General features: G+C 35.3%; 1 protein-coding gene across 1 annotated transcript in view; it reads left to right on the top strand.

Moving 5' to 3' along the window:
- The window catches only part of GTDC1 (glycosyltransferase like domain containing 1), a 297,275-nt gene extending 287,255 nt beyond the window's left edge, over positions 1-10,020 (top strand). Inside the window, exons 11-13 of the mRNA XM_042994400.1 lie at positions 2,899-2,969; positions 3,672-3,763; positions 8,893-10,020. Of these exons, the coding sequence (XP_042850334.1) occupies positions 2,899-2,969; positions 3,672-3,763; positions 8,893-8,976 (247 nt within the window). The 3' untranslated portion in view covers positions 8,977-10,020. The remainder of the gene's footprint in view (positions 1-2,898; positions 2,970-3,671; positions 3,764-8,892) is intronic.
- Positions 10,021-12,642: the final 2,622 nt, after the last annotated feature.

Here is a 12,642-nt window from a genome sequence, read left to right as displayed (position 1 = left end):
TTTGTTTTTGTTGAGTGTGAATGAAATACGGAATGCAACAATCAGCAAAGCAAAAGGCATACCATCAGTGAGATTGTAACAGTCCAGTACATTATGGCTACATTCCTTGCTAGTTAAGTCACTATGGTAAAATCCTTGGCAGGATTTTTTTCAATAGTTTATTCATGATGTTCATTATTATGAGTTGTAAAGAGTATGAGAATTTCATTTTTAAAATGTCTTATGGAATGTATCACTTTCTTAGATCTTGTAGACATGCTGTGGAAACCATAACATAAAATATGAGTTACTTACAATAACTAATTTTAATCCCATCTGCTAAGTATGACAACATTAGCATTTCCACTTAATTAAAAACACCCTTAAAGCAGCAATGTTTTAATCACTCCATTTTATTTACTCTCCTCCGGTGTCACTTATAATTGTAACTTTTTATTTTTTAATAATGAGGGATTTTTTTTTTCTCCTTGCATCACACAAAAAAGTGCTGTCGATAATTAGCAGTCTTCTGTTATTAGTAGACTCAGGTGTCACAACTGTGTCTCATCCTCATTACAGTAAAAAATTTCACCTATCAGATTCATTATTGCTAGATAATGCGACTGAGAGCCTTTGCAGGCCCTCCAGAAAAGTAATTCAGCCAAGCAAAATTATCAGCTAATTATATTTAGAATCAAAAGCCCAACAACTATTTGCAGATAAATTGTATGAATTGAAGTGAATAGATCTGAATATTAAGATTCATAGATTTAGCAGATGATTTGTTAATTGGAATAAAAAGGTCATTTGCTAGTCATTTTAACAATAGATCAATTGGAACCCTATTTATTATTTAACTGGTAGTGCATAAGAATTGAAATGGTGAATAATTGTATTATTGTCATGAGATGATCATTTTCTTCAACATAGCAAAATATGAGAAACTTATGGCAATGAATTTTACAAATTTCTTTAAAAATATTATGGCCTATGTAATATATTTTAAAATATAGTTCTGATCTAAATAATCTAGATAATAAAGTTTAGTATTTAACAAGTCAAAATTGTACCAAAGGTGGTGGCTGGTGTGTGTGTGTGTGTGTGTGTGTGTGTGTGTGTGTGTTTCCTTGATGAATTAGAAATATCACTACAAATAAGATAATTTGTAAATAAAAGTTGAAATCCAAAATTTGTAAATTTTTTCTCCCTAAGTCAAATAATGCCACTCTTATCTCACTGTATTTTAATTAGCAGAGGTTTTTGGAAGTGACATGATACATGCTCATACGATGACTCAAAATGTAACTTGGCCTGCAATTTTCTTTCGGGGAACAGAACACTAATTCAAATCCATTATTAAAAAGCAGATAACATGTGCACTTTCTGAAATGGCTGTGACTTCACTCTTTTGATTTTGTGCAATTATAAGAGAATGTTCATATGTATTTACTTTTCGATTGGCACAGCATTTTAAAACTGAGTGTCTTCAGATAAAGTGCGTATTTTCTTTTGGTTCATAAAGAGTCTCTCTGGTTTATGTGCTCAAACTTTAGACACTGTTTTATAATGCAGTTGCCATGTGGTTTGTAGCTGTATTTGGGATAAGAATTCCTGTGCATACCCTACGTCTGTAGAGAAAAAAATCTATTAGATATTAGTTTGGATTTTGAAATTAATAATGGGTAACTAGATCCTGTGCCTTTTCACTATGTTATCTTGTAACTCTTGTCAGTTCTCAAGCAAAACTTTGAACTCAGTATTTTTCCAAACTTTGCAGCTCAAAGTAAATACCTTTCATTTAAACTAATTTCAGTCAACATAATAAAATAGAGAAAACATCACCCACTTAAAAACAGCTTAAATTGCATGTACTTTGTCACTGTAAACAAACAAGGTAAACATTGACATAACTTCAAATTATTCTTGGGTTGAAAAAAAATCTGCAGTTCAAAATAAAAATCCGCCTTTGGTCAACATTTTGGATGCAATTCAAAGTCTCTCATAAAATAAACATATTTTAGAGAGTGCTTTGAATTTCACTGTGTAATTTCTAGCCAACAGAAATTACAGTGGTATCTTTAAGGTTTATTATATGTCAGATCAATAGCCATTATACAGGGCCAACAACCTTTGAGATGCAATACCTTCTCTCTGCTTAACCCTTACTACTATGACATGAAAAAAAAAAAAAAAACTTCCTATAGGTGTTCCTTGGAGAAATCCTCTCAAAGTGAAACTTTCTTGCTTATTTGTTTAATAAGAAAGTATTCTTTTCTGATAAAATGGAAAATGAGCTGAATTTTTGGCCAAGAAAGTAAAATTTTCATTAAGGTAATCTCCATGAGGATTTTTCAGTAAAAGGGGAATTATTTTGCATTCTACAAAAATAACAAATTATTTTGAAGCATGAGCTTAAAATATAAAAATGCCCCAACAACAGATTGTAAATTTTTTTTTTCTGATGCTTTTAAAAGTGCCTCGATCATTTCTACGGCTACAATGTTAAAGTTAAGTATTTGCTATTTTATTTAAACATTTTTGAAAAATGAACATTCTGGGGCTTTGCAGCATTATTAAGAAAAGCTGTCCATACTTTACCATGTTGTTACATGTGTTTATCTGCTGATTATAAAATGTGTTAAACAGTATTTTAAAAACAAAAAAAAAAATGCAGAGCTGCGCTTTGATTAATTCAGTGAACAAAACATATGCTGTTGGTTCTGTTCTATGAAATTCATATATGATCAATAAAATCTTTTAAAAGAGCAACTTTGGCTTTAAGGCTTGGACTGCCGACCATGTTTTTCGTCCCAGTTAACTCAGGGCTCATACTGTTAACTTAGGCAAACAAAACCACTATCTGGCTATCAGAGTAATGTCCTTTTAATATTTTTTTTATCTTCTCTAAAATTTCTTTAGGTTGGAAGCTGTGTATTGTGGTTGCTACCCACTTTGTCCCAAAGATTTGGTTTATCCTGAGATATTTCCAGGTAGCCTCTTTAATGTACTTTCATCTTGGTTGAGATTTAATACATGATTCATGCTAAATTAGAAAGTTTGAAAATAAACTTAGGCGGGAGCAATTGTTTATTTGGCAAGTCAACATGTTAGTGTTAAGGAAAATTTTATGTGTTTTAATACATTAGAGTAAGCTTATATTTACCATCTGTTCTTTTAAGATAACAAAAAAGCAAGTTTTCAAATAGCATTCTTCATTGTTAGCATACACATCCCATAATGATGGATTTTTATAAGCAGGTCAGTGTTGCTGCGATTGCTTACAGATTTTTTCTAATGATATACACAGAGAAAAATCGAGGACTGGAAATCACACCAAATTATTTAAACAATTGACTAGTTAATAATATGCAACTCTTGCACAGGGTACATACGGCTATAGTACCAGTTCTTTGAAAAAATTCCCATCACTAAATATATCACATATGCATTGTGTTACATTAGAATAATGTATTTTAATCACCCAAAGGAGATGTCTAAACAGCACAACTACACAGTCTTATTTAGCATTAAGCATCCTTGTGAGCTGAGGTAACCTTATAAAATCATGCTTAAATAATGTAAAACACGAGGCAGCACAGAGCAATATGCATTTTTAATTAGTAAAGTGACTAATATCGAGTGTGTGCTTTGAGGTTTTTGTTTCATTAAAAATGTATCTGTTTTTCCTGCAGCTGAATATCTGTATTCTACACCTGAACAGCTTTCAAAAAGGCTCCAGAATTTCTGCAAGAGACCAGATATTATAAGAAAACATCTTTATAAGGTAGATATTGAGGAGAGATTTACGTGGTATAAATGCCATATTGAAGTACAAAGAAAAATCTTTTTAAAAAAAACATTTAATTAACATACTAATGTTTAAAGGAAACATGCTAGGGAGGGATATTAGTTGTTACACTAACAAGGATTAATTAAACTGGATGCCAGTTGTATTAACCTAGGTCTTATGAAATACGTGCACTTAATGCATGGTACATGCTTTTTTTTAATTTATTGTTTTCTAAGATGACTGTCCTTTACATTTAGCCCCAAGAGGCTTATAAAAATGAACCTGGATTAATGTAACTCATTAGTTTAAAAGGAAGTAAAGGAAAGATTCCACAATTATACTAATGAGGATAAGCCTTTCTTCCCATCATAATGAAATCTTCAGGCCTCAAAAATTCAGGTGAATGACATTCGTGAAGTTTGGTGTTCATTTTTTAACTACTTTGAAGATGATTTTCAAGAATCAAATGTTTCCCTTATCCGGTTTAATAAAATTACATAAAAATCCTCAGTTTGTTTAGAATCACACTGCCCGTCTCCTCTCTGAATGGCAAAGGCAGAAAGAAAATAGTTTAAAGAGCATCATCATGCAGTCCCCTCCTTCATTATCTTTTTTTTTTTCCCGTTGTTTGAATCAAGAATTTTACATTGTTGAAATGACAACACAAAGAGGCCCTGCTAAAAGTCTAAGTAATTGAACTGGGATAAATCTGCTTTATGAGTTTGGAAGGTGGCTCTAGGCCATGAGTAATATACCTTTTTATATTCTTTGAATGTAGCATCTTCATTTTACATAAATTCAGTATAGTTTACAATCTAGCAGTTTTATAATCCAGTATATTTTAATTTTCCTATGTTAATGTATAACCTTCCTACATGAAATACAGTTTGCTGCCTTTTTTCTCTCCTTTCTCTTTTCATGGCCTAAAATACATATTTACATAGTGATACATCAAAACAGGACTTTGTTTCTGCAGGAAACAGTTAAACTTCAAGAAAAAGGGAGAGAACCAAAAATGCAATTTAACACCCAATTTCAAGCTCATTATCTTTCATTGTCTATTAACTTGGCAATGGTTCAGAAGGTAGCTCATAATAGTTTAAAATGCTGACTGAACAGTTCCAGGCTTCAGTATTACTCCTTGAGTCAATACGATTGTACCGTATACAGGGGAAGCTCCACAGAGAAAACAGGTTTACATCCAAACTCCCTAATTTTTGAAGTTCAGTAGCGGTCAGGTTTGTATCAAATGTTAATCAAGTAGTTCTCCACGTGACAGGCTATCAAAATGTGCAGATTATGAAAATGGAAGAAATAGAAGTATTTATGTAAATGGATTTATTTTCTGTATATGACACAGATCTCTTCAGTGAGTTCACCATCAAATTACTAATCTCTCCCCGCCTTCTGGTGAATTTTAGGTGAAGTTGTGCTTGTTTTTCGGTTTTATTGAGATATGACTGACGGTACTGTGTCCGCTTACGAACCACAGTACCGCATAATGACTTGACATGCGTTTATTGTGGAATGGTTACCACCATACATTTCATTCGCATCCATCATCTCATGTAGATACAAAAAAAAAAAAAAGAAAAGAAAAGAAAGAAAGAAAGAAAGAAAGAAAGAGAAATGAAAGAAGGAAAGAAAGAGAATGTTTATTTTCTTGTGAAGAGAATGGTGAAGGTTTTATAATGCTATTCCCACCATCAAAATTTAACGGTTTTTAACTTTGCTTCAGGTTAGGCCTCATTATCTCTGTTAGTCTTTGTTTAGAAATTTTTAACCATTACAAAAGTTACTGTGACAAGTTACCTTTAGTTGCAAAGGAAAACAGACATCTGGTTGAAATATTTTAATATGATACTCTATAACATAGCTATAATTATTTATTTTACAAACAACTTCTGGAAAAACTCCGAAACATTGTCAGCTCAGTGGTAATGCTGTTAGTATATCAAATTGTTCTTCGTACAGCTTAAAAGATAACCTACGCCTTACATGTTATTTCCTGTAATTACTTTTTACATATGTTTTTAGACCGAACATCCTCAAGTATTCCAGCTCCAAGTTTTATAAATTAATATTTCATGTGTAAGCATTTATAGGAATTTGTATGTATAATTCTTTTTTATGTATTTTTGCCGTGGATTTTTTTTCTTATAAGTCTATTATACGCTTTCAGAGGTGCCCTCATTTATAGATCTTGATGATATTATATCTGAATATTAGTCTTAAAATTAATAAATTAGTCCAAGAATTAAGGTAACCGAGCTTTGTGATGCATTTTTCAGGAGAAACTGGTAAAAAAAAAAAAAAAAAAAAAACCACAGGAAAGAACCACAGATTTAGTTTGGTTATTGTAATAGGATGTAGAGCCAAAACAGAAAAAGGATGCCTTCTAAAACTTTACAATTAAGATATAAACAGCTATGCTATCTTTTCACCTTATGGTTTAAAAATATGCATATTTTCTGGTGACCTTTGCCTTCACTAAATACAAGAGAACTATTCCCCACAAGGCAGTATTTTCCTTACTTTTCTTATGCAATGGAAGAGTCTTTTGTGTGTACTGTTAACGAGAATGTTGGGGTTTTTTTTTAGACTTATTCCATTGGACAGTGCTGTTTTGCTTTTATAAAACATATGCTTCTAAGATCTAAAAGGATAGAATGTCACTGAATTCTTTAATTTGCTCCTTTTACATTTTTACACCTTACTCTCTTTTTTTGTCAAAAGTTTACATTTTAAAATCATCTCAACTGCTTTTCACATAGGGTTCACTTTAGGATAGGATTTTTCATATGGATTCACACTTAGAAATTTAATGACTAGAATAAGGCTACTAACACTTGGCTTTCTTCTCACATGAGACATTATACTTTCAATATGAGTGAGAGTTTGGGGGCTATAACTTGAAGCAGGATTTGAAACAGAATGCTAGTAACTGAAAAGCAGAAACAGAATTGGATACTTTTTTTTTCTTAAAGTGGCTCTTTCTACTACAGAACACTGTGCCCATGACTTCTCACCTGAAATGGTTTCAGATTTGAAATGTTTAAATTCCTCACATGCATGCAAGTATGTTCTCCCTCCTCCCTCTCCCTGTCTCCCTCTCTCTCTCTCTCTCTCTCTCTCTCTCTCTCTGACACACACACACACACACACACACACGATCTTTCTTAAGAGAAATACAATGCATACTGAAATTAAATGTTTTTTAAGCATTTTAAAAATCTAAAACCATTTTCATAATTTAAAAAATCTAAACCACCTCTTTAAAAAGTTTACATCCAAGTTTAGTCATTGACTGCAGCTTTCTCGTACTTTCAGAACACTTCCTTTTCTGAGCAGGTCAGACACATTGGCCACATACTTGTCACACAGATTAAAAATAGGTTTCATTTCATCCACGATGGGGAGCTTTTTATGACTCCAACCTAACTTGAACACAAGATTCTAGAAGTAATCATAAAATAATTAGCCCAGGATTGACTTCTTAACACTAACAATAGTTTTCCCTTTTCCAACCCCGGTAAGCTCAACACCATGAAGTTGTATTTTTGCCTCCTTTTTACTATGTGAGTTTACTTACTGAAAATTCCCAACAACCTTCTGAGATCAGTTCCTTATGTTTCTACAGACTTTTCATCATTATATTTTAAAATGCTTTAGAGAAAAAATTATGGACCTTATATTGTTACAAATACTGAAAAGAGCACAGGGCACAAACAGGGCACTGTGTAAAGTAGATACTGCCCGGACTACCCGGATAGCTTTTCGTTCCCATCCTATTTCTCATTTATTTTTATTTACAAATTGAGCGAAATTCTGAGTGGGGAAAAAAGAGATGCGTTCTCTCCCGTGCTTTCTGAGAGTGACCTGTGTTTCTTAAGATTGTTCAAATGCCAGCTGCTGGTTTTTATTCTGTTCTCCTCTTCACATACTTCAACATTCTGGGAACCTTTATAACCTGCTCCTAATTGGAGGAAAGAAGAATTTTCAGATTTCTGCCTAAAAATGCCTCCAAACAATGATTAACCTTACAGCTGACATTCAGTGCGCAGAGAAACCGTTTGTTGGTTGTCTTAATTCTATCAGCCTCTGTCTACCCGGACCACAGCCAGGCCACTGTAAGTTTCCTTCAAGGGACTGGTCACTTTATAGTCCCCTTTTAATTCGAGATTACACTCTAGATGCCAATAAGGTGTTGCTCACTTGTATTAACACTCCGAAGTCATTACTTGTTTCCTTAAAAATGAAAACGTAAAAGCTTGTGACATTTTTAGAACTTCTAAAAATCTCTCAACTGCACGAGCACAGTTTAAGGCAACTTCCCAATCTCTCTCCCTCCCTCTCTCCCTCCTCCCTAGTCTTCTCCCTCTCTCCTGCTTCACTTCCTTCCTTGATTTCTTTTGGCTTGGTTTTCCTTTGGTTTGTCTAAGTAAAATAAAAGCAAAAACCTTCAGTACAATAGATACACTTTGGGTGATCAAGAACAGTGAGAGGTTTTGGCGGCTTGTTCTTCTCTGCTACTCATTTGTAGCCTGGCTCTAGGTGAACTTCTTAGCCTGTCTCTCTGATTCATCTGTAAACTTAGAAGAATTTTTTTTCTCCCTCAATTCTTAATAGCATCCCCCCCACCCCCCGCCGAGGTACTGCTATAATGAAATAACGAATATAAACCTGTTTGTAAACTCAAAGTGCTTTATGCGTTTAACGTAGGAGTAATGGCATTTCTCTAGTGCCTTAGCCACTTAAAAGTAAAATTCACATTAGCAAAAACATGGGTTAAGGGCGTTGGGTATCTTGTGTTTATAAAAGTTAAAAGTTGGATGATAAACTTCATCGCTCACATAAACCAGGAAATATGTGTGCGGTGGAATGTACCCATTTGCGAAAAATCGGGAGCTTTCCCATACGGTTGAACATACAGTTCCACTTTAAACCAATCAGAAACTGGGATTTCCTGAGTTGATGAAACTCGAGAACCATGTACTTGGTGGCTTTTTGAAATCTAATTGACGTAAGTTATGCAAATTTGCAATATGAATTTTGAACATCCTTTTGTCTTTCGGTTGTTAATGCTTCTTCCTTGCTTTCTCTTCTCTCCCTCCCCCTCGCAGGGTGAAATGACTCCTTTTTCTTGGGCGGCCCTACATGGTAAATTCAGGTCTCTGCTTACAACAGAACCTAGGGAAGATTTGTGACAGATGGGGCTAAGTCACAAACTTGCAGCCTAAGGCAGAATCTGTAGAACTTTCCAGAGTGTGCCCATATTTACCTGATCAGAGAGAAAAGAAAATCTGCAGAGGAAGCTGAGCCTGGCTGCTTGTCATAGCTGACACAGAGCCATCTGCCACAAACCTGTGGCGGCTTCAGATCTCCCATCCCTGCCACCACCCCAACTCAAATTAAATACAGATTCCTAGAGACGTTATGATGGTTACACATGTCCTCGGCATCACATGGAGGAGACTGTTCAAAAAAATATGTGGCCTGTTGTATAACCGCACTCATGTATCCCATATGTGGTGCCACATTGAATTTCCGGTTGAATCCGTTTTTATCCTTTGTACTGGATGACATGGTGCCTGAATTCTTTCTTTTTGCCGACACGATGGCAGCCGAACTGCAGCTTCAAAAGCTCGCACTTGGCTGTGTTTCCACCTAGGTTGCCAGGTTATCATCGGAACCTTCTTGTGTCCTCAAAGGGCCACAGGGTCTGAAGGGAGGATCAGAATGCTACCGGACTAATTGGGCAGCCATCTCACAGTTGTTTGTGGGCAAAGGGCTGCTTTAGCACTTTTATTTTAGCCAATTAATGACTCTCTGGCACGGGGGTGTTTAAGTGAAGGTATTAATAAGGGGTCTGGCAGGTATTCCCATGATCCGCAGAGTTACATTTGCATTTAATTTATTTTAAAGTTGCGAGATAAACAGCTGTAATTTGGACAAACATGGGAAATACACTAAGTGGAGCCATCTTGCCCATAAAATGAACACTGAGATACTCGTTTCAATTTTTTTTCCCCTGGGGTAAAAATAGAGAAATCAAAATACTTCTACTAAAAACAGTAATTTTGATATAAATATTCCTCAAAAATATTTGCATCCAGCTACAAATATGATCTTTTCAAGATAAATCACTTATGATTCCAATAGTCAAGCTGCTGTATTTGTTGATATAAAGATGTTTTGAACGGCTAGATTGTAAAATAAATTTTTAATAAAGTGCCTACTGCAATTTTTAATTAGCATATCTCATTTCTGTGTAAGAGTGTACATCTATCTGTATGTTTCTCACTGAACACTATTCTTGTGTCAGAGACAACGAATACAATTGTTTCTTTTCCGGTTGTACAAGGATCTGTTTTGCAAATGTTTGTAAGATATTATGACATTTCCAAGATTTTCTTTGCATTCTGGAAAGCAGGAGGTAAACATTTGTAGTCATTAAGGTAAAGTCTGTTGATAAACCATCTTCTGTTTACTGACAGGTAAATTGTAAGTTTCCTAGCTTTTGAAACAAATAACTTTTATACACTACAGAGTGAGAAACAGCCAGGGAGAGGAGGGTAGGCAGGGGCCAAGTGTGGCCTTCCGGCTTCTAGAAGGATTGACTGGTCTAGCAAGCATCCGAGATTGAGCAGGCAGTGATTCAGAATTCTAGAAGGGCCCATTTGACAGGTAGCAAAATCGTCAGCAGGAGGGCCCATTTGACAGGTAGCGAAATTGTCAGCAGGAAACAGATCAAGGTCAAGGAGCCAGACGGAGAGAGCCCTCAGGATAGAGGTGATCTTACAGATCAAAGAAGGCAGGAATTCAGAATCCCTGAGGTATGAGAATTTAAAAGCAGGAAGATTAAGAAGCAGAAACAACAAACTCTGTCTCTGCACGGAGTCCTCTCCCTAACCAATGTGAGACCCTTAACGCATGACTGGACATCACTGCTCTGGCTTCGAGTCATATCGCTTGCAGGGAAGTCACTGAACAAATTACATCCTCACTCATAAAACAAAGGGCTCAGGGATTATTTCTGACGTCGCTTGTGGTCTGAAACTGGGGAACTCGGAATCTACCAGGGGTGCTCCTCTTGAGTGCAAACTGGATGTCAATATGCCTAAGAGGTTCTTAGATACTTCTAGGCAGGGTTTATCATCTAAGAAGATGAACTATACCAGTAAATTTGCTTCAGTCAGAAGATGTCTTCTAGAAATAATAGTATGATCTTACAGCCAAGAAACAGTGTTGAGTTTACTGTGTTTTACTATCCTGAAAACAATGGGCTCCCATCTCAGTGTAGACATAGTTGAAAGTTACCTGTGTATGGAGGGGTTTTTTTTTTCCTACACCCATAAACTCAAATCAGATTTTGTCGTTAGCCATGCCCAGCATTCCTTCTAGAATAAAAATTTACATTAAAGTTGTCACTTCTTAGAACTATGCTATCAGACTTGGTCTCAGTGCAGGTGAGCAATAAAAAAATTTTGTAAATGTGTAATTCTTAACAATTGAAACTTGTGTGTGTGTGTTTTGTGTGCTTCTCAAACCCATTTTGTGGATAGAGTGTTATTAAGTAAATTAACCCATGTTTCATTGAAATCACAGGATAATTGAGAATACAAGTTGACTTTTTTTTAATGTTTATTTATTTATTTATTTATTTATTTCTGAGAGCGCGAGTGTGGAAGTAGGTGGGTACAGAGAGAGAGGGAGACAGAGAATCCCAAGCAGGCTCCAAGTTGTCAGCACAGCTGACACGGGGCTCAAACCCACAAAACTGTGGGATCATGACCTGAGGCCAAAGTCTCATGCTTAACCGACTGAGCCACCCAGGTGCCCCACAAGTTGACTTGTTAATTCGTAGTTCCCTTACTCTGAGTAAAGAAATTGAACACTCTCATTATTTCTTATTTTGAGTATGGTTGTTGCAAATTTTGATCTTCCTTTTTTGGAACATTCAATCCTGTTAATTTTATTCTTTTAAAATAAATCATTAAGCCAATTTCAATTTTAAGTATCTTTAAAAGTCTGCTCATTATCAAGACCTTGATACAGCATCCAGGATATATGTGCCATGAATTTACCTAATCTGTGTTTCTGGTTACGTGTTTCTGTAATAAAAAGCAGGGCACCTGGTTCTTAACCTATTCACTTATACCACGTTGATCAGGAATAGGTCAGAAGACCTTTCTCAAAAAGCTTGCGGTTTAGTAAGAATCCTTCCACTATGGCTAGGTGTGAATGCCCTGCTCTGACTCTCACATCTTCAGACATGCCACATAAAGATGGCAGCAGAATCAGGAAGTCGATGGAAACTCGCAGCCACACAGGGCTGCACAGATTCATTTCAACACCTTGAAATGCATCTGGAAGCAAAGATTTCATTTTATGTTGAAGGTGTTAATTATATTTGATATTTTTAAAAGTAAAATCTGTTTTTGAGAAAGCATCTGCTACCCAGAAATATTATGAGCCACAATAAAATTTTCAGTTAAGTCTCAAGATACTTTCTGTGGGTGATAGAATCAATTTTCAAATGAGAGTCCATGCTGTCTTTTAATGTCGACACAGTCTATGGGTTTTATTCTTCTGCTGACTGTGGACAAGTCTCACCCTAAGTGCCTCTCTCTTTCAGTGAAAAATCAGGTAGTATTTAATATTAGATCTTTTATTTAACAGGGAAGAGACTATGTTATAAATCACTGACATGAACACGTTTCATTTTAAAATTTGAATTGAGATATAGGACAACTAATGCTTTTATTTTTTAAGTGTATTTATTTATTTTGTGAGAGGCGGACAGAAAGCAGGTAGGGCAGGGGCAGGGAGAGGGAGAATCCCAAACAGGCTGTGTGCTGTCATCGCAGAGC

Source organism: Panthera tigris, chromosome C1, assembly GCF_018350195.1.
Source record: "Panthera tigris isolate Pti1 chromosome C1, P.tigris_Pti1_mat1.1, whole genome shotgun sequence".
Taxonomy (NCBI): Eukaryota; Metazoa; Chordata; class Mammalia; order Carnivora; family Felidae; genus Panthera; species Panthera tigris.
This window is presented reverse-complemented; position numbering and strand designations above follow the sequence as displayed.